The sequence below is a fragment of the Sabethes cyaneus genome, chromosome 1 (genome assembly GCF_943734655.1).
Source record: "Sabethes cyaneus chromosome 1, idSabCyanKW18_F2, whole genome shotgun sequence".
Classification (NCBI taxonomy): Eukaryota; Metazoa; Arthropoda; class Insecta; order Diptera; family Culicidae; genus Sabethes; species Sabethes cyaneus.
This window is the reverse complement of record NC_071353.1, coordinates 94,546,295-94,569,432: the sequence shown is the minus strand read 5'-3', so window position 1 is coordinate 94,569,432 and position 23,138 is coordinate 94,546,295. Positions and strand designations below refer to the sequence as shown.

The 23,138-nt window shown below is 40.5% G+C and overlaps 1 protein-coding gene across 3 annotated transcripts in view; it reads right to left on the bottom strand.

Annotated features, from left to right (window-relative positions):
- Window positions 1-23,138, bottom strand: part of LOC128732750 (phosphatidylinositide phosphatase SAC2) — a 185,346-nt gene that overhangs the window by 7,625 nt on the left and 154,583 nt on the right. For all 3 annotated transcript variants that reach the window (XM_053826086.1, XM_053826087.1, XM_053826088.1), the window contains 2 exons: window positions 11,416-12,480; window positions 11,217-11,358 (listed from right to left, as the gene is read on the bottom strand). In XM_053826086.1, coding sequence (XP_053682061.1) covers window positions 11,217-11,358; window positions 11,416-12,480 — 1,207 coding nt within the window. The remainder of the gene's footprint in view (window positions 1-11,216; window positions 11,359-11,415; window positions 12,481-23,138) is intronic.

Genomic DNA, 23,138 nt, shown 5'->3' with positions numbered 1-23,138 from the left:
GAGAGAGCAGAAAGATTCGTCGAGAAACTTGTTTAAGGTGAATTGACTCGTCATTGATTTTGTGAATTTCAAAAGTAGTTTTTGTGTGTGAAATAAAAATTCTGTTCGTGAAAATATTGGTGTGTTCAGATATATGGTGTCAAATGGCGCTGGAGTCAAATGGCAGCCAACACGATTGAGTTTTCTGTACCCGGATGCCGATCACTAGTAGAATCAATATATATAGATCCCAAGCAACCAAAAGTTCGAATATTACTTGACACGCAAACTTGAAAGTTCACAATTAGTTCAAGTTCAGTTCCGCGGAACTTTCTTGCTGATTAGTAGTCTACCAGGGTGGCCACTCAATTTCAAATTTCAAATTCCCGATTTTTTCCCGACTTTTTCCCGGTTTATGTATGATTTTCCCGACCGAAAAATTTTTCAACTGGTCGGATTACATTAAAATTGTTTGACCGTTTGAGAAACCGTTTTGAAGTCTTGATAAAGATAATTGTTCATTTTAAATCAATTAAGCTTAGATCGTTTAGAAATGAGGCAATTTATTTTGGCGATAGCGGTGCTCTCAGTCGGATATGCAAGTTTTTGACTGCGTTATGTTGCTTGTAAACAGTTCTGCTTGATTTATATTTTTTGTAGTCTAAAACTAATGTGATTCCGAAATATTTATCATGCAAGAGGAGAAAATAAAAATGATTGACACAGTCAACCCCAAAATCCATCAGCGTCAACTCAGGTGCAGGCTGGTTTATCCCAAAGTTATAGAGGCGTGAGTTATCAAAAACTTTTTAACAAAATATGTTAGAAAATTCTCACGACTGCTCGCCAAGTGCAAACCAAACGTGGGAGTGAAACCCTTGATCGTCAACTGCGGGTAAAGATCATTCGGAAAGTTTTTTTTCGGAAAGTTAAGGTTAATCCCAATATCTCAGATTGATTTGGAGAAAAAACTGAAGATGGCTGCTACACTGTACGGCGAATTTGAAAGGCTACAGGTGGTACCGAGCAGGCCAGAATTCGGGCATGTAAGTTGTATACGACTAGGTGCTAACGAAGCGCAATGGATCATGGAGGAGAAATTTATGCGAAAGTCGATTACAACCAATTATCGAGGGTCAAGTTTTTCAAGGCTCCTACTCGCGGGATGGTTCTTAACGGATGCAAGTTTGTTTTAGCGGATAAGTTCGTGAAAAAATGTATGATATGCATGGTAACCGGACGAGAGCCATAAATACGATAGCCATACGGACGGTTGCCAAACGTACGAATGCCATATAGACGATTGCCATAATGTATGTTTGCCATAATAGACGGAAGCCATACAGACGAATGCCATAATGTATGTTGGCCATAATGGACGGAAGCCATAATATACGTTTGCCATAATGTACGTTTGCCATAATTCATATTTTTGGTTTGGAGACCCAGAACTACACTTCGACCAGTTCAAAGTTTAAAGGACCAGCGCGACCAAGTCGCAAGAGGCCTAACTGATTCAGATTAAAAAAGCGGCTTTGCGAATAGACTTAGACAGATGTGATTTCTGCGGGGGGCTGTCCCCCCGCAGTGGCCGGCACTTCCGACGGGAGCCATAGTGTACGTTTGCCATAATCCATATATTTAACGTTTCCTAGATGATTCAGGGCGCGCCGCCGCAGGCAACGGCGAGTGTTCGCCGGTGACCCGCCGTCGGAAGCGCCGGCCACTGCGGGGGGGCAGCCCCCCCGCAGAAATCACATCTGTCTAGGTCTATTCGTTTTCCTAGGTTTACCGACCTCTAGTTAGTTTTCCCTAGTCCTCGCATCGAGATATCCTTTATAAAATAAAAGCGGCAAAGCCGCTTTTTTTTGACTGAATAAATTGTTCGGTGTTAAGTCAGACCGAACCAAGCCGCAAAATTTAAAACAATGGGTTAATGACACCAAGCGACTGACAATGTCCTAGGCTACATTTTACTCTAATCAGATTACAGAGGTGGGCACCGCTAACCGAAATTTTAGCTTCGCTAACAGCTAATCCGCTAAATCAAAACGTTAGCTTCGATAACCGCTAACCGCTAAATCAACCAACAATTTAGCGGAAGCTAACGCTAACCGCTAACAGCTAAATTTGTTAGCACTGTAGAATCAGCATTACTTTGATAAGCGCTGATTTCAGCAATAAAAGAAAATTTTTGTTTCAAAGGTCTAAGAAAAAATTCCTGAGATAATTCCGTGCAAAGAATTGCAGGCATTCATGACAAATGTTCAAAGAACATTATCACTTCGCATATTATCACATTAAAAGGGTACAAAACATTTCCATGTTCCATGACATAGATTCCTCGATTTTTTATTGGAGTTTTCCATTGCTGTGAAAATTTATGTAAATGCTTTCCAAATAATATTTTCTCTGGATTACTTAATAAAAAGTTATTTATACCGTACCAGTAGTGGCGCATCTAGTAATAAAATTTCAAGTTTTTAGTAAAAATACAATGAAATCAAAATAAAAGGAATCAGAATCAGAAGGTAGAAAATTTGTAAAAAAATATTTTGTAGATAATAATTTTCCTTGGTTGTTGTGAAAAATTTATTGCGTTGAAATTTGGCCGAGCACTTATGCATTTATAAAACGAGTAATGTCCGAGAAAATCGAAAAATTTCCCTTGATGTTTTCAGTGAATGTAAGAGGCCTCGAAGTTTTTAAATATCGATTTATTTGAGTCCGTGTACAAAAGTAGTCCTCTACGGACTTGAGACAACAACTTTGTTTACGGAAGTGCACTTGCCGTATTTGAACGAAAGATGTTGCGGACTATTTTTGGCGGAGTTCAAACGGATAGCGGAGAGTGGCATAGACGTATGAGTTGTAGTCACTATTTGGGAAAAAGTTGGGAGACTAAGGTGGGCCGGCCACATCGCAAGGATACCGAACGTAAAATCCGTTCTCTTCAAGAGCTCCACCGGCAACAGGAATAGAGGAGCCAAACGAGTTAGATGGTTTGACCAGGTTGAAGCCAATTTGCATGTGCCGAGACGCGTAACAAATTGGAAACGAGTAGCCTAGGACCCAGAAGTACAATGGAGAGGAATTCTTGATACGGCAAGAGCCTCCCCGGCTCTTGGCTGGTAAAGTACATACAAAAGTTTGGAATTTGGAATCCTTCGACCGAAGCCTGTGCGATATTTCTTACAAATTTTCCTTCTGCAAAAAAAAAGTTAGCGGTTTATTTAGCGGTATACAAATTTAGCGGAAGCTAACAAAAACGCTAACGGTTATAAAAATTAGCGAAAACGCTTAACGCTAACCAAAATGTTTAGCTGTTAGTGGATTAGCGGAATTATGCCCACCTCTGTCAGATTATATAAATATTACAGCCAGAGATATGAGATGATTTCGTAATATTGAAAACCAAAAACAATGCAGAGTAGCAAACGTTAAATTAGTTCTCAAAATCAGAAATTGGTTACTTGGTAGAATCTGACTGATCTCTTGCAACATGCTAATGCTGGTTCTTAAAACTTTGAACTGGTCGAAATGCTCTGGGCCACCATACCAAAAAAGCCGAATATATGAATTATGGCAAACGTACATTATGGCTCCCGTCCATTATGGCCAACATACATTATGGCATTCGTCTTTATGGCTTCCGTCCATTATGGCAAACATACATTATGGCATTCGTCTTTATGGCATTCGTACGTATGGCAACCGTCCGTATGGCTATCGTATTTATGGCTAATGGGGTGTCGTCGATATGCATGCATTTTTGCATGAATATCAAATTTTGAGTTAAATTTCATGAAAAAATATTCATTAGCTTGTTTACATTATTTTTATATGTTGCCCGTTAGAAGGTTAATTACTGGCGTGCCAAGGTTCCATCCCACACTGGGGTGGGACACGTGCCATTAGGCCGTATGAATAAAAGAGTTAGAGCAAACTCTCCCATAAGATTTACACGGGAAAAGCAAAGCAGCCTGTTTCATTCAAGTATGCAAGCAATAAGAGATTTTAAACATTTTGGCATGTTTTATTCAGAAATATAAGTCCTTAATTGGTTTACATTATGATTTCTGATAAGTGTCTGGTATTGGGAGACACAATTTTTAAGTAATGATTTTTATCGATTTCTCATTTCGCTTCTAAAATGGTTCATTAGTGATTCAAGTACGTGTATCCTTTTTTATTGGAAAATAGTTTGCTATATTACTCTTCCAGTGAAAAAAACTGAAGTTATGCAGTGTTGCTTTTATATATGTCAAAACCCTTAAGTGTCCGGTTATGGGTGACTTGCCCCTAATAATGCCTCACAAGTGGGGATAAGGTGCCATTTGCTAGTGTGGTGTCGATCTAACTCGTAAGTAAACGAAGTACGTATTGACCAGCCGAACTAACACACTTCGGTCAATTGGACGCTGTTAATCGAACCAAGAGGATAGTGGAGCGGGGTTCGGGTTCAAATCACAATTCCGAAGAAGTGAGCCGAATGAACTGAGCTGAACTCAAACTGAAGTGGCGAGATGAAAAAAACCTGAAAGGCGCCCTGAAGATTTTGATTAAAAAAATGCAGCTATTGAAAAAAAAACTTCTCGGGCGGGTATTTCCCGGTTTATTTGTGAAATTCCCGGCTTTTTCCCGGTTTTTTCCCGACTGTTAGCGATTCCCGACTTTTTCCCGGTTTTCCCGATTTTCCCGACTGAGTGGCCACCCTGAGTAGTGTATATCAAGTATACGTGGAACTAAATGCTTTTAGAAGTGCTGTGAGTACTTCATAGATACTTCAAAGCTATTAGGATGCTACATGAAGTTCTGAAGTAACTTTAGTTGCTAACAAGTTCTGCGTGAATCCTTCTGGCCACTTTTTTGTTTAAATTTCTGGTGATCAAACCAGCAGAACCTTAAACTATTTGAGTTTAATTATTTTTATTTCACTGGAATAAATTTAATCCTCGCCCATTTCTAATTACAAATATAAATTAGAATGCAATGCTCTTCCTTATTGTGTTGTGCTGTGTCGCATATGCTGTCGGTATCTCACTACTAGTTAATTGCCTGACTCCAAAGTTTAAGTTCTATAATTAACTCGCGCTGCATAAAGCTGGTGCAAGTTCTAAAACGAACTTTTACTTAAGAACAAACTCTTTGGCAAAATTCACATCGCTTGTATACGACAAAAATGACGCAGTGGATCGGAATAGGTTTGCAACGCGGAACACCCAGGTTCAAACCCAACAGCAGGCAAATGCAACGAATATAGAAGTTTGGGAAGAAGTATAAAAATAGAACATAGAAATGCTGCTAAATTTTTGTTTTTTCTAAGCTTTTGACAGTTTATTTCGAAGCTGCTTAGCGTTCTATGCAGCGAACTCAAGACAGCTTGAAAGTTCGGTTAATTACTTAAAAGTGACGCTGCTTAGCAAGTTATAGATTAATATACATAAAGCTGTTTAACCCTCGTTAGACACCATTATTCGAACTCTTGGTTACTTGGGGAATGCCAGTGTCGCTGTTTTTCTATAGGACTCATTGTGGTAAACATGATGCTAACAATCTGTGTCAAGTCTGTAAATCGGGAATTTCGTTGTCAAAGTTGCTCATTGTTATATATCTGTTCTTTATCTGTGCGCTGGTTGGTGCTGTCATCAGTGCGTTCCCCGCTGTGTTTTTATAGATCATTTTACGATGACGTCATTTTGCCGTGAATGACACCACTTGGTGGTTTGTTTACATGTTTTTGTCACATCCAGCAGTTTCGATTTGAAATTTCGTGAAGGATTACTGCATCAGTTTCTGTAAAATGCATGTAAGGCACTTTCTCTTAAATAAAAACTATAAATTTCTATCATTATCTGCCGGACAAAGATAGAAAACTCAATTCAAAATTTAACACCATGTAAACAAACCACCAAGTGCTGTCAAAAAAGTGTGGTTTGGAGCTCCCGTGTAATGATCTATGCCAGTGAAATGGTTTTAAACGTTCTTTTTCTTTTCGTCCGGATGAATAGAATCCCACAACTGCGCCCTTTCGCACCGACTTTTTCAGAAATTTGAAGCAAGCGAAGTTTTCAATCACATTATTTGGCAGCCATAATTGAAATTTTAAACTGGTTGTCAAAGTATGACAATGAGATTCCTCTTTTGATGAATCTCAGGCACACACACATTTGCATATATAATGTAAATACATTATCTGAACATGTGTGATGTGCAGTGACGCGCACTGCAGCACTGCACTGCAGACACTGGCATTCTATATATATATTGATTATACTCGATCACTCCACACTATCACCAAACTGATGCAATTTATTTTGATCTGACAGCAGCCTTCGATAGCATCAACCATGAAATCGCCTTAGCTAAGAGAAAGTTGGGATTCTGCGGCACAGCTATCAGCTGGTTACGTTCGTACCTCGTTGGTCGTCAGCTAACAGTGAAAATCGGTGATGATTGTTTTGCGGAATTTGCTGCTCCTTCAGGGATCCCTCAAGGTAGCCACCTCGGACCATTGATATTCCTCCTATACCGTCTGCCGGGGTGAGATTGTGTCAAAAAAGCATAGGTTTTTGTTCTTTAGCTTGTTACACATATAATTTAGTGATTAAGTTGATACAAAGCCTGTCAATATATACCTCAACGTTTAGTTACCAATTGCCAGAAAGATGGTTTAGTTACAATGAACATTGGTGATGAGGAATGATTCCTCCTCAGAATAAAAAAAAGAAGAGAAAAATTCACACTTTACTCAGTCGCGATTTATGTAGCTCCGTTTTGTTTGAACTTTTCTCTTTTTTACTGATCGCGATTGCTCAGCAACCTGCTCATTGTTCTTCTCATTGAGGAATAAACTGAGCAACAAAGTGTTAATACACTTTTTGGCTGCCCATGATATGGCGCAAAAAAAACTGTTTAGACTTCTCGCAGCGGCAACAGTGCAAAAAATGTTGCATATGACGAGGGTGTATGATAGATATGGCAACAATGTAATTCCCGTGCCGTTGCTTGCTGCAGTACGAGCGATTTCGAAAGTTTCTCATTTTTCGCACAATGAGAATCTAAAGTTTTTTATATTTCTCTTCATTTTTGGTCTGTTTCTCATTGTGTGGATGTATTTCTCATTTGTGGCAGCAGTTCTGCTCATTGTGTTGAATGAAAAAAGTTGCACTTTTTCCACAATGAGTGAGGAAATGGCAAGCCTGTTAGTGATATTAAAATTAAATGAACTTTGACACAATCTCACCCCTTCTACGGGGTGCGAATGTGCGTTGATTACCGTGCTCTGAATAAAATAACTGTACGTGACAGTTAGCCCATTCCGTTTATCGATGATTGTTTAGAACGCTTAGAAGGCAAGAAATATTTTTCCGTTCTGGACCTTAAGAACGGGTTCCACCAAGTAAACATGGCTGTGGACTCCATCCAGTATACTGCATTTGTGACACCAGGTGGACAGCACGAGTATGTAAAAATGCCCTCCGGATTACGTAGTGCACCACCGGTATTTCAACGGTTCATAAATATGGTTCTGGAACCTTTTATTAAAGAAGGTAACGTCACAGTTTCCATGGACGACGTCACCATAGCAACCAATACGATTCCTGAACACTTCGCCTTATTAGGACGAGTTCTACGAAGACTCGCTGAGTTTCGTTTAGAAATTAAAATACCAAAATGCAAATTCTGTTTTACGCGAATAGACTTGTTAGGATTTACGGTCGATGAGAAAGGGATACGACCAAACGATACGCATCTGGAGGCCATAAAGAAGCTGTCATTTCCGTCAGATGCCAAACAGTTGACAAACTATCTGGGACTGTTTTCGTACTTCCGTAGTTTCGTTCCATCATTTTCCATAATTTCGCAACCATTACGCAAGCTGTCACAATCTGGTAATAAATTTGACTTTACGGAAACTTGCAAAGAGACTTTTATAACATTACGCGATAAGTTGGTGTCTTCTCCCGTGTTGGCGCTCTACAACCGGAGATAGGAGATATCACGAATTTTTGGGCCAATATATGGGAGTACTCAGTACAACATCGTGTCGGGCAGTCGTGGCTAATGCGAGAAGAGGAAAGTTGTGGTGGCATCGAAGTAATGCCGGCTATCACTGTCACGGCAGCAGATGTCCGCGAAGCAACACGTGTCACCAGGAATTGGGCAGCCCCAGGACCAGACGGCGTTCAGAATTTCTGGTACAAGAAGCTAGTCGCGGTTCATCCCAAGATAAACGAGTGCTTCAATAAGGTACTACGTGAGCCTCATACACTGCCTGATTTTGCAACCCGAGGCACCACTTTCCTCATCCCCAAAGACAGCAACACATCAAACCCATCAAAGTACAGGCCAATCACATGCTTATCAACCTTGTACAAAGTACTTAATGCCATCATTGCCGCGAAAATCTCATTCCACTGTGAGCAACAAAACATCCTGACGGAGGAGTAAAAAGGATGCTAAAAGAATACCCACGGCTGCAAAGATCAGGTCATCATTGATGCAGTCATTGTGGGGCAAGCGGTGCACAACCAGAGGAATCTTAGTATGGCCTATATAGACTACAAGAAAGCATACGACTTTAAACCTCACACGTTCTAAATTAAGGTGTTGGAGATGTATAAAATAGACCCTGTAGTCGTGAGGTTCCTGCAGTATGCGATGGGACATTGGACTACTACAGTACAACTTAGTGATGGGAAAACTGTGTTGCGCTCGAGAAAGTTGCGGATTCAAAGAGGTATCTTCCAAGGGGATTCGTTCAGTCCGCTTTGGTTTTGCCTAGCTTTGAACCCCCTTAGCAAAACGCTTAACAGAAACGGTCATGGCTATAAGATTAGGTATGGCGACGGCGAGCATAAAAATGTGACCCATACCTTCTATATGGATGATCTCAAGATCTATTCTGAATCAACAGACTAGGAGTAGCTATCAAATTAGTTGAGAGAGTAAGCAGCGATATCGGTATGGAATTTGGACTTGACAAATGCCGATCAGTACAGCTTCAAGCAGGGCGCTTGAATAGTTTTGATGGCTACGAGGTCTACGATGGGGAGATGATTAGGGATATGGTTCGTGGCGAATCGTACAAATACCTTGGTTTCAGGCAGCTCACCAGTATTCGCCACACCGACATCAAGATAGAGTTGCGGGATAAATTTTTATGTCGAGTGAACCATGTCCTAAAGTCTTTCCTCAACGCGGGGAATAAGGTACGAGCACTGAATACATTTGCCATTCCCTTGTTGACCTACAGTTTTGGAGTAGTGAAGTGGAGCAAAACTGACCTAGAAGATCTTGAGAGGAGGTTGCGGCGAGAATTCAAACAAGTGGGTATGCGCCACCCTCAATCGGCACTGGAGAGATTTACTTTACCACGAATAGAAGGGGGTGTAGAAATAGTCGACATTCAAGCACTGTGCATTGCTCAGGTGCGTCAGATGCGTGAATATTTCGTAGAATGCGCAACTCGACACGGAATATACCGAGCTATTTGTGCCGCTGATAGGGGCTACAGCGCTTTACATCTGGCGCAACCAGACTACAACCTCAGATGCAATCTAATGTCGATTGAAGAGAAGATTGCATCTTGGAAGCAGAAAGCATTACATGGTGCTCACCATTACCACTTGAACCGGCCTTATGTCGACAAGGTCGCGTCGAACTTATGGCTCTCGCGTGGTGAACGCTCTCTAGTGGTCGAATCCAGTATGATAGCCATTCAAGATGGGATTATGCCGACGAGAAATTGTAGACGGTATATCTGGCATCAGGATGTAGAGGCTGTATGCCGAATGTGCCATCAACCACAAGAAACCATCGACCACATCATAGATGGCTGCCTAGTACTAACAAATGCAGCCTATACAGAACGCCACAACAACGTAGCAAAGATATTGCACCAGAAGTTGGCACTGCAATGTGGGTTGTTGGAGGAAGATGTGCCAAATTACCGCTACAAACCAGATCCCGTTCTAGAAAACGACCGTTTCAAGCTGTATTGGGACCGCACCATTCTGGCGGACCTTTTTATTCACCACAACCGACCGGACATTATGGTTTACGACAAGGGTAGACGAATAGTAGCCATCATTGACGTCGCCATTCCACTGAGCCGTAATTTGGAGTCAACACACGGTCACAAAATTGTTAAGTATCGTCCGCTGGCAGTGGAGTTGAAAGAGTTGTGGAGATTAGAACAGGCCCCAAGGATAGTTCCGATAGTGCTTTCCGCAACCGGAGTGGTTCCGAAAGTATTGCTGGAAGACCTGAAGGTGTTGAGATTAGACCGAGAGCTAGCTACGATGCAGAAATCAGCGATACTCAGCACCTGTGCAATTGTCCGTCAATTCCTGGGTCAAGACGACAGATATACCCCAGATGATAATGCTATGTAAAAAAATGTGCAGATCCACCGAGCCGAATCCCCCTTTGGCAACCGTCCGGGGTAGGTGAAATTTCGTGACTTTGTCGCGAGTGTAAAAAATCGGTTAGACAAAAAAAAAGATATCCAATTTAATTGATGTCCATGTGCATTATTCAAACTTGTTACAGCTAGTCTTAATTGTACAGTAAGAGGCTCACGAAGCGGTGAGCTAAAGCGAAACAAATAATTAAAATAACATATTATAATTACCTGCAGCCAAGGCCGTGTGGCTCAGCCGTCTGCATCTGGAAACCACGCGGCAACGCACCTCCTAGTTTAGCTACTCAATAGAGTATTACCGGGTATGGTCTCGTGGAGGCGCTAGGTAGGAGCTTGGGCTGGCAAAACCAATGTTGGTCGCTTTCCCGTTTGCCTTCGTTATTTCATACCTACTATTAAAATGACTACAATCTAACAAAACAATAACGGTAACCGCAAGAGTACGTGAATCCAGCACCACCGTCGCAAATTTGAGTATCAGCGATTTGCGAGAAGTTTTACTCCATGTTGTGTACAAGTTCGGTTCATTTACATCAAAGTCTGCTGTTCTTAGATATTTGACAGTATGCCCATTCCCAGTGCCCAGTAGTGTAGTTTTAGGTAAATACATGAATGAAATCAAACGCATTTGTAACCAATGAAAATCAAACGTGATTTTAATAAGTTTGTTTTTGGGGCGAACCAACCAACGGTTGAAAACCCCGTCAAATAGTAAATAAATAAATGATTTTGTTCCACTGGACACTATTATGTTTATTAGAGTGTTTATTAAAATGCGCCATTTCTAATTGTTGCAATTTCAACTTACCTTGGCAGCAATTTTCCGAGGATCAAGATTTGCACTTAGTGTTTGCAATCCTTTGCCTATATTCGAAAGAGGGCTGGTTAACCGTTTCAACTGATTCAAAGCATTATCATTTGGTTTTCCTGGCAGGTTAAGCGTTAGATCTCTGTTGGAAAAACAAATGTATTGAATATTCAAAGAAACAATTTAAACCAGATCTTACTTTACTCCTCTGACATCAAATTGCTTATTGCCCGCTTCGGTTGTGGCAGCGTCTACACGTATGTCAGGCATTGGACTGCGACTTCGAATAGGCGAAGCACACTCCAACATTCCAGCAGGCATGTTTATATGATCAGTAACCGATGATATAGACATCGTTGAAACATCAGATGACATTTTGACAAAACTATCTTTCTCTTCCAACATAACTCTGGAATTATTTTCAGAGCCCACACCTCCAGGCCCTCCCATAACTATTCCAACTGATGGCAGAAAAACATTTTCGTTGTACAATGGATTTTCCTGTACCAAATCCGTATCGTCAGGTTCATAAATACTGGTGTCAGCTTCCTCTGATTCAGAGCTCGAACCCTCGGCTTTTTTCAAATTTGTGCTACGAGAACCAACAGTGAACTTGCTACGTTCTGCCTCATCAGCAACTTGACCAGTGTATATATACGGCAACGGTGTCGCTGCTTTAGCTTGCTTTCCTGTCGACGATTTACCAATTTTTGCTGAGTTGAAACTTTGTCCAATTTTTGAAAATTGACCAGCAACATTGCTTAATGCTTTTGAACCCATTTGAACTAGCTGCGATTCGGAAAGATTCCTGGGTATACCTTGAGGGACTGTCAGCAATGTTCGACTTTTCCTTCGCTGTAAGCTACCCCCGCACTGTACAGGAACATTTGCTCTGCCACGATTATCCAATGCGATACGGAATAAATCAATAATGGCTGTAAGAGACTCAGTGATTTCTTCAGGTTTTCTAATTATCACAGCTACGTTATTGAAAAATCGAATATTAGGCGATCGAAACATATGAAAATAGCCATCAACTCCTTCTACAACATAATTGAAGCGAATACAAAGATAGGCTGGTGTTGGACCCTGGAACATTTTGTTGTGTTGAAAAAGTCCAAGTTCGATTAATGTTATGTTATCCAGTGCAACGTTTTCGAACCGGACAATTTTATCCAAATGAGAATCATACTCCGCTGCGATATAACAGTCATCAGTGAGAATTAAAATAGTGTCCACTTCAGTTTCGTTTGGATCTCCAGAGCTAGTTGAGTAAATACAATATTAGTTATGTTGTTATTCGTACTTCAACTATGAAGCATTAAAAATGAAAACTACATCAAGCATAACAACACCAATATAAAAATACCTTAGCAAAATAATAGTTTTTTTATACTTATTCGCATACGAAGCAATCTTCGCTACATCACAAGTACCTACGAATATAATTTTGAGGGAGCAATAAAAAAACAGGCAACCCATCGCCAATCACCAAATAAAATATACCAAAACCAAAATAATAAACCGTTATAAATACATCCACCGCACCAGTATGTTCTGGCCTTTCTCAAGCAATTTCATGCAATATTATACAATCACATGAATTGCGGTTATGTGTTCCTGGCTTAAATGCTTAATTCTATTTACAAAATCGTTCTTACTCATATGAAAGTTAAACTGATCGTAGACAACGTTAAAAGCACGTATGCAGGCACTGAATGGGTTACTGTACCCATAGTTTGTCCTATTGAGTGACAACAGAAGTGCATCATGAGTTCGGAGAATGCGAGCTAAAGCATTTATATTTATGCTTGCAAGTAATGATGGACAGTCGCTGCGGTTTGTGAGAACCGGTGAAGGTCGTCAGAGGCCAGATGCTTTTTTACTGATTTCAGTACTTGTTTTCACTATCATTTTGTTTATGCTAAGTTTATGAAACGTAGAATCGCGTATCTACTTTTGCTGTTGAGCTAGATCCGACAGTAATTCTATCACATAAAATGTTGTTTACGGTGAGTTTTATTATCATTATTTTTATAAGTATATTTTCGACACTTTACGACCGTTAATTTAATAGTGAAAATATTGACCAATTTCATGCTCAACGTAAATATGGCATCACTCCCGTTTCCTTGGTAACGTATCAACAATGACGATCGCGGATTCGGAATTGCAATCGAAACGAAGTAAAGTTTCTCATATCAATTCAAGTGAACAGTTTGGGCAAAATCATCATAATATCTTACCAGATAACTGTTCGGGTGGTAAATTAAAGCTTTCTGTGTTCCAAGTTAAGTTTCGCGAGTAATGGAATAAATGGAATGGCCGAAAAAAATTAAAGAAAAATCGACGGCGAAAAAGTGAAAATATAGTGATGAATTTTAATTGGGCATAAATTTTAATTGTGGTTTGCATATCTCCATATGCCTTCCACCACCGGATGTCTGCGGGTGCCACATCAACATTAAGCTGATCCCGCAGAGCATCCTTCACGTCAACTGCCGTCGTAATCTCGTCGAGGTTTTTACACTCGACAAGAACACGCTGCGACAGCGCCTTAACCTGGCCCGCTTCGCCCAGGGACTGCACTATGGGCCAGAAATTGAAATTTCGGGACAAATATATTTGCGGTTGAATGGCGTGTCTCAGCTCAATGTAGTCTTCGGTAACTTTTTGAACGAAAAAATGATGCATCTTTTGAAGGGATTGTCCAATATTTACGTGTTACTTTAACAACTTTTTGAGTAAATTTTTTTTCACCTGTTTGGTTTCAGAATATTAAAGATATTTCAATTTCAAGTATTTTTTCTGAAGATATCAAACTTCTACCTTTTACCCATTTTCAGCAATAGACCTTTGTTTATAAACGACCCCTCAAATCACATTTCTTCTTGTAACATGTTTATTTCAACAGACAGCTCAATGTGATGTTCTAGACAACATTTTGAACATTTTGCACATTAAAGAGGAATATTTTTGCTGAAGACTGCTTCGCTTTTTCTGCATTAATTAATAAGATATAACCGTTTTTAGGCTAAAAACCGTTTGATGAAAAATGTGTATTTTTTCAAAGGTGGTGTCTTCGGCGAAGAGAAAATAGTAAAATATAGCGCATCTTCCTGCACTATTAGGGTGACCATGAATTCACCTATTAGGGTGATACAAACTTTTGTTTTCTTAAATAATTTTTAAAAAAAGTTTTTTTCTCCAAAAGTTGCAGAAAATACTAAAATAAGCAACTTTGCTGAATAAAGTAACTATCTATCTCTTACCGGTTACGAAATATAATGATGTGTTAAAAAAGAGCACTTAAAAATCAATTACACTCAATAACTTTGCACACGATTATTTTATTGCTTACAAATGTTCTACAAAGTTATTTAGTATGTTGAAATACATATTTTTTGTGAAGACTCTTTGACGCTAGGACGCATATTTATTAAGTTATAAAATGTATGAAAAAAAAAATCCGCACTATTCCCAGATATTCCCAGCCATGGTATTCCCAGGTATTCTCTGAAATACACATTTGGGCAGATAGCTTTAATAATTCCCTACAAATTGGTATGCAAACTAATTGCAGATACTTGCAGATGGCTAAGATATTCGGATTTTTCATCAGACGGTTTTTAACTTAAAATCAGTTATATCTTATTAATTAATGCATATAAAGCATAACAGTCTTCAGCAAAAATATTCCTCTTTTATGTGCAAAATATTTTCTAAAAGATCACATTGAGCTGTCTGTTGAAATAAACATGTTACAAGAAGAAATGTGATTTGAGGGGTCGTTTATAAACAAAGGTCTATTGCTGAAAATGGGTAAAAGGTATAAGTTTGATATCTTCACAAAAATTACTTGAAATTGGTTTATCTTTAATATTTTGAAACCAAAAAGGTAAAAAAAAGTTTACTCAAAAAGTTATTACTTAAATTGTTGTTTAAGTAACGCTTAAATATTGGACGACCCCTTCAAAAGATGCATAAATTTTTGGGTGTGGGTGTGGGTAAAAGGTATAAGTTTGATATCTTCACAAAAATTACTTGAAATTGGTTTATCTTTAATATTTTGAAACCAAAAAGGTAAAAAAAAGTTTACTCAAAAAGTTATTACTTAAATTGTTGTTTAAGTAACGCTTAAATATTGGACGACCCCTTCAAAAGATGCATACATTTTTTATTCAAAAAGTTGCCGAAGACCACATTGAGCTGAGACATGCTGTTTAACCGCAAATATTTTTGTCCCGAAATTTTAATTTCTGGCCCATAGTGGACTGCTCAACCAGTTGCCTGTAATTCAAGCTCTGGACCGTTGGGTCCTTTTTGCCCTTATGGACACGCCTTGGCTTTGGCTTTGCAGCCGCAGCCTCCCTCGGTTTCGGCCTAGGCGGTTTAGGCGGTTTACGCCTAACCACCCGCCAGTCTTCTTCCCCGGTCCCGGCAGCACCGTCCGAGACCGCCTCCGCGCGTTCGCTGGTAGAGGCGCGCTCCAAGGTCCGCTGCCTCTTGGCCACCAGCGTTGGTCCATGGTCGGGCGTAGCCGCCTTGCGCATGGCAAGCGGCGTACGCGCCTCACTAGCAGTGCTGCAATTTTTCGACTGAAAATTTAAACGCCGAAAACTTTTTAACCTCAGTGTAAAAGATTACGGTTGACAGAAAGATTTTTTGCTCTCATTTATATTTGTTCCCCCTCGACTGCTTGCATCTGTTTCACTTACACGGCTTTGTGTATGAACATAGCTGACATTCCTATATATTAAGCAGTGATTGATATACAATATCAATATCATTAAGATCCTGTTGATATTGAAATATCCCTATCATTGAGATGCTGACAATATCATGAATGTCTAATATTAAAAACTGGAAAATTATTGTATAATTATATAATTGAGTATCTAATTATCTAACTATATAATTGAAAATGATAATATTTGACTTTTTAGTTTCAGGCATTCATTATCATCAGCGTCTTAATGATATTGATATTGACAGCATCATTCAATACGTGATAGAACCTAGTGAATGAACTCGTCACTACCAAAACAATTTTGACGGATTGATCTGAAATAAATCTTCACTCGGATACAGTACGTTGTTTTTTTTTCGATTGGTGTGCTATGATGTCGATTTTGACAAATAGTTGCATTCATTTTCATCGGAATTTTGATATTGAAATTGAAAATTCGCAGCCCTGCTCACTAGGCACGGCCACAGCCTTAGCGGCTATGACCCGAGCTTCGGCGATTTCGCATCGCTGCAGAAGCTCCTGTCTGTCCACCTCGGCAGCTATGACGGTAGAGCGGAGGCTCACCGCTGTAACGGTTAGGTTACGGGAAACGAAGCATGATCACCAACGAGTATAATTGTGCATACGAAGCAAGTACCGATCGACCCGATGACGAATGTTCAATCCACTGATCGAGTGAGGCAGACGATACAAGATCAGAACGAGTTAGTTAAGTTCGGGTCGCGCTACAGAAAGGTCATCGCGTACGGTCACGGTCAACGAGAGTCGGGAGTAAAGACACACTTTACAATGGCGACGAGATTAAAAATTGGTGAGTGCTACTAAAATTGTGATATACAAAAAAAGAAGGTTTGAAACAATGTACTAAGTGGATATCTGGATCTTTTTATGTTGGTGCTAACCTAGTTTGAAAAAAAAAGAAGTAAATTGGTGTTTTTTAAGTACAACACGTGGTGCGATAAAAAAAGAATGGCGGAGCCGATGAAGCAAAGCCTTCATTACGAGAGCTCGGCTTAATTTTCTTAATACCTAATGGCATGATGTGTGTATTTTCTTTTAGTAATATTATACCTACCTAACAAATTTCACAAGAAAAGTGTAATCGTGCCTTACTATGAAATGAAGCTAAAAAAAAGTTTGTTGGTGAATACGGTGGAACTGAAGCAAAATGGGGTTTTATTTGGGATTGCATTTTTGTATGTATTAATATATATTATTAAAAATCAAAATGGACGCTATTAGTAGATTAAGGTAGTAGTGTGCTTCGTGCAAGGAAATTGAAGCCTTCGTGGTCCGTTTGCTATGTGCATAACCTTCATTGACAGAACCGATCTGTAGTCAAATTAATGGTTGTGATGTACCATGATTGATATTAGTGTAAAAAGGCTATACTTCGTGTATAACCGGGAAAGGAATTCTACGTGGAAGATCGATCGATTGATCTATGTTTGTAAAGTGGAGGGTATTAATGCTTCGTGCAGTCTTAAATGGTCGTTCCTCCGTGGTTGGTATTGTTGATTTGGTGGTACTTCGGAGTTATGTAACTAATTCTGGCGGTGTTGGTTAAGATGAACACTTCGTGTAAATAAGGTAAGACTTTTTTTCTAATTTTTTAGATGCAGCGGTCATGCCACCATTTAAGGTGGGCACAGACCCAAGAAATGAGTGGACAAAATGGAAAAAAGCGCTTGACAGATATTTACAAGCAAGCAAGATTGACGATGACGATGAGAAATTTAACCTCCTGTTAGTGCTGGGAGGAATTGATTTACAGACATACTATGATAAAATATCGAAACGGGAAGTACGACAAATGACTGTAGATAGGGGGGAAATCATTCTCAAATATGAATCAGCTATATTGTCTTTGGACAAATATTTCGCTCCGCAGCTGAAAAAACGATTTGAACGTCATCTTCTCAGGTCTATGCGTCAAGACAGTAATGAACCGTTTGAAGAATACGTGTTCCGTTTACAAGATCAGGCGAATCGATGTATGTTTTCGGATGTAGACGACATGGTTATTGACCAAATAATTGAAGGGTGTAGATCACCTGAACTGAGGAAAAAGTTGTTGACCGATGATCTATCTCTTAACGAAGTTATTGCATTTGGAAAAACGTTAGAGGAGGTTCAAAAACAGACGCGTGATTATGATAGAACTACAATGCACACGTATGAAAGTTCGGAAGGCCCCATAGTTCAGAAAGTTGTAGAAAATTCCTCAGGGAGAATAGCTGTCAGGAATAGAGAGATCAAAAACACACGGAAATGTTATAATTGCAACAGAACCGGTCACATAGCCAGGGACATAGAGCGGTGCCCGGCAAAAAATGCAGAGTGCCATAATTGCCATACAAAAGGTCATTTCAAAATATGCTGTCGGAAGAGGAAACTAGAAAATGCTGGTACAAGTAAGCTATACGCCAAACGAGTTCATGCTATTGTCCCAGAACAGACAATGTCTGATAAGGGAATGTTTTTCGTGAAATTCTCTGAAGATCAAAGCGAAGTACTTGAACTGGATGTAGGAGGTGTGAAAACGGAGATGGTGATCGACTCGGGATCTCCGGTGAACATAGTTGATAGAAAAACATTTGACTGGCTTAAACAACAGAACGCTCATATATTGAATGAAAGAAACCCAGAACAGGACGGTATTAGATATACAGCATTTGCATCCAACGTGGATATATTTTTCAGTAAAGTATTCGAAACTGAGGTGAAGATACCGGGAGAGGAGACAGGCGTTTGGTCTCACATTTTAGTTGCCCCAGACGGACAGGTGAATCTACTGAGCAAAAGTACAGCTTTCACGTTGGGAGTGCTGAAGATAGGATATCACGTGAATCAGGTATCCCAAAAATCCGTCAGAGATTCAAATGACGTTCTCAAAGAATTTCCCAAAGTCCCAGGGGTACTTCTGACTGTTCAGGTCGATAAAAGTGTCCGTCCGGTGGTCCAATCTGTAAGAAGATTCCCTGGGCAGATGTCGAAAAAACCATCCAAGATCTACTCGAGAAAAAGATTATTGAAAGAGCGGAAAGTCCACTGACATGGGTGTCTCCATTAGTTCCTGTTAGGAAAACGGATGGAAAAATTCGGCTATGTGTAGACATGCGAGCTGCCAACAAAGCGGTAAAGCGGGAAAATTATCCCATGCCAACCATTGACGATGCGATGAATGGTATCAAGAAGGTAGTTAAATTGTCGAAAATTGACTTGGAAGCGGCTTATTATCATTTCGAGATTGAGCCATGTTGTAGAAACATTACAACTTTTGTTGCTCGCAGTGGGGTATATAGGTTTTGTCGATTGATGTTTGGGATTAAGTCAGCTCCTGAGTTGTTCCAAAGAGAGATGGAAAACTTATTTCGGGGAATAAAAGGCTTGGTGGTTTACATGGATGATCTTCTGATCTATGGTGAGACAGAAGAGGAACACGATGTTACACTGGAGGAAGTCCTGCGCCGTATTACTGAAATGAACATGAAAATAAACGAGCAGAAATCGGTATTTGGTGCAAAGGACGTAACGTTTTTGGGATACAACGTTTCCTACGAAGGAATAAGACCTACAGAAGACAAGATTGAGGCTGTTGCTGACCTTCAACCACCAACCTCGGTGACCGAATTAAGATCTCTTTTAGGGCTCATAAACTTCGTTGGGAAATTTATCCCAAATCTTGCAGCGATGACGTTTCATATGCGAGCTCTGCTTCATAAGGATGCTTCTTTTTTGTGCACCGAAATACACCATCGAGAGCTTAATAATTTAAAAAATGTTCTGAAGGGGACAGAGACGTTAGGCTATTTTGACCCGGAAAACGAAACGTTGCTCGTTACTGATGCTAGTCCATTCGGGTTGGGCGCGATCTTGATCCAAGTCGATTTTTCGGTATTTCAAAAACCATTTGTTGCGTGTCGAGAAGCTTATCGGACCACGAAAAAAAGTATTGCCAAACGGAAAAGGAATGTTTAGCGATAGTTTGGGCTATGGAAAAACTTTATGTCTATCTCTACGGACTCCAGTTCACCCTAGTGACAGATTGTAAACCATTAGAGTATCTATTTAATAGAGTCAAATCCAAGCCATCAGCAAGAATAGAAAGGTGGATCTTAAGGTTACAAAGCTTTGATTTCGTTGTGCGTTATGAACCCGGTGAACAGAATCTTGCTGATGCACTCTCTCGGCTTACTCAAGCGAATGCCAATGTAGCTCAAAGTGAACCAGATGTTATATGTTGGCTAGCTGATGAGATGAAACCGTCCGTGTTGACTATTGAGGAACTGGAAACCGAAACACTTCGCGATGAAGACTTGCAAAAGGTCAACGATGCTATGTATTCGAACAACTGGGATGAGGTTCCTGGAGAATACAAGACAATAACAATTAAGAATGAGCTGACAGTCTACGGAGAACTTATCCTTCGACGCGACAGGATTGTTATACCAAAAGAGCTTAGAGAAAAGGTTGTGCGACTAGCTCACTTGGGACATCAAGGTGGTAATTCAATGAAAGCCCTTCTCAGATCACGAGTGTGGTTCCCGGGAATGGATAAAATGGTAGATTCAATGCTTCAAACATGTAAACCATGTAAAATGACTGCTCTTCCCGATAAACCAAACCCGATGATTCGCCGAGTTCCTACGGAGCCGTGGCAGGACCTGGCAATTGATTTCAAAGAAGGCTTACCAGACGGCATGTCCTTGTTGGTAGTTGTTTGTTATACAACAAGGTTTATCCAGGTTGAGCCAATGAAACCAGCAACTACACAGAAGGTAATTGGAGCGTTATAAAAAATGTTTAGCTCTTTTGGAATACCGAGGTCAATTACGTCCGACAATGGACCACAATTTAGAGCAACGGAATTTCAAAATTTCTGCATCAGTTATGGGATTCATTTGAACCTGTCTACACCATATTGGCCGGAACAAAATGGCGCCGTAGAAAGGCAAATGAGGAACATAGGAAAACGCATTAAGATAAGCGTTATCCAAAATACCGATTGGTAGACCGACCTCCAGGAATATATCACGCTATATCACTCAACACCACAGGAGACAACGGGTATCTCACCAGGATTCATGATGTTCGGCCGGGAGAAAAATAATAGAATCCCATCTATACACCAAGCGCCCTCTTTGAAATGGGAATCAGCCAGAGATAGAGATGCAGCAATTAAGGAGCAACACAGGTTGAGAGCCGATAAGAAACGTCAAGCGAAAGATCACAAATTGGGGGAGGGTGATACTGTGTTAATGCGTAACTTGAAAAAGGGATCATTAGAACCAAATTTTAGGAGCGAGGAATTTATAGTAAGAGAAGTTAATGGAGGAGAGATTGATATTGAATCAGCTGTAACTGGAAAATCATACGTTAGGAATAGCACACATCTGAAGAAACTAGAACAAGCTCAAGAGCGAGGTGACTCTCTCGAGAGTAGCTTTATTAGGGAAAATCACTCCTACAGTATTAGACCAGAAGTTGAAGAGGAGTACCGTAGATTCCCTGCAAGATGCCACAAGAGACCAGCAAGATACGACGATTTCACTATGTAAACTTGTGAGGAAAATATGGAAAATTATCAATAAAATCTAGCACATAAAGTAGCGAGATGGAGAGATAGTTGTAAAAAAAGATCTATTCTAACCAGTGACTATTTCATTAAAAAATGGAGGGATGTAACGGTTAGGTTACGGGAAACGAAGCATGATCACCAACGAGTATAATTGTGCATACGAAGCAAGTACCGATCGACCCGATGACGAATGTTCAATCCACTGATCGAGTGAGGCAGACGATACAAGATCAGAACGAGTTAGTTAAGTTCGGGTCGCGCTACAGAAAGGTCATCGCGTACGGTCACGGTCAACGAAAGTCGGGAGTAAAGACACACTTTACAACCGCCAGCTTTTTAATGTCGAGGTGGACATTTGACCTTGAGTTGATGAACGAGTACAACTCGTCCACAAACCTTTTGGCTTCCTCCAGCTTGCTACTGGCTGGAGGAAGCCCGACTCCAGCCTCAAGAGGGTTCACCACGTCCTCCGTTGACATTTTCCTACCGCTGTCGCCCGCCCTCTTGGCTGAGCTAGCAGCGGTAGCCACCGGCGTTCTTACTGGAGTGTTAGACTTTGGTGGAGTCAACTTTCGTTTCGGTATCGCCCCAGCAAACATTTTCGTGTGTATATCAAAGTAACAAATATGATATATGTACCGATATATATCTAGAAAAATCGCATTCGATGCACGAAACCAGCATATGCGTACTGTTTTGGAGGCGATATACGTACTGCAAATTATATGAAAACAATTCACGTTCATGAGTATTTGTATACGATGAAATCCGATTCAACATGATTAGTTCCATAATGCTATACAATTCTGTGACGAAAATCGTATGTGAATCAGTTACTATCATCTTGTACGAATAAATGTAAACTAGGGTGCGCTTTATTAAGCTTTATGTACGATTTCGAGTTTGTTCAGCGATATTTAAGATAATTTTCACACATTATTATACGATTTGTGGTTTGCTGGGGCCCCCGTTTTCGAGGGGCTTCCCTATTTGGGCTGTGTCCCCGATTTCGGCGGGCTTCCCTTCTTGGGATGCGCTTCCTATAACGGGGGGTTGCCTGTCTTTGCCAGCAGTCTTCTCGCCAGCTTGCTGCTTTTGGCAAAGATATCCTCTTTGCCTCCAGTAGCACCCGCGTTCGTTTCCTCTGTACAAATTTTTAAAAATTTATCCATACTTATGGGTCCCAACTCTAGGCCGCTATCTCCACCCGTGATTGTGTAGTCGCCTCAACGATCCCACGGTGATCTATGCAAGCAGGAAGGCCATGGCTAGGAACACTCCCCCTACCCTTCATGGGGGCAGGGATGTCAGCATCCGATCAGCGAGAGTCAGGAATGCATCATCTGAGCCTACACTACCGCACTTTGACGTGAGTGGCGAGCTTTGAACGTACCTAGAGACCAGCCACGGTTTTTACGGGACGGAAGGCAGCTGTACCATTACCCTACTCGCCGTTTCGGGAAGGTACCACCCTTCCTTACCTAAGCTAGTAGAATAGCACAGCCGTCAGCCCTATAGTGCCGAATCCAAACGTTTTTCCCGCCCGTCCAGTACACCATAATTAGGATCTTCCTGGAACCGATCCTAATGT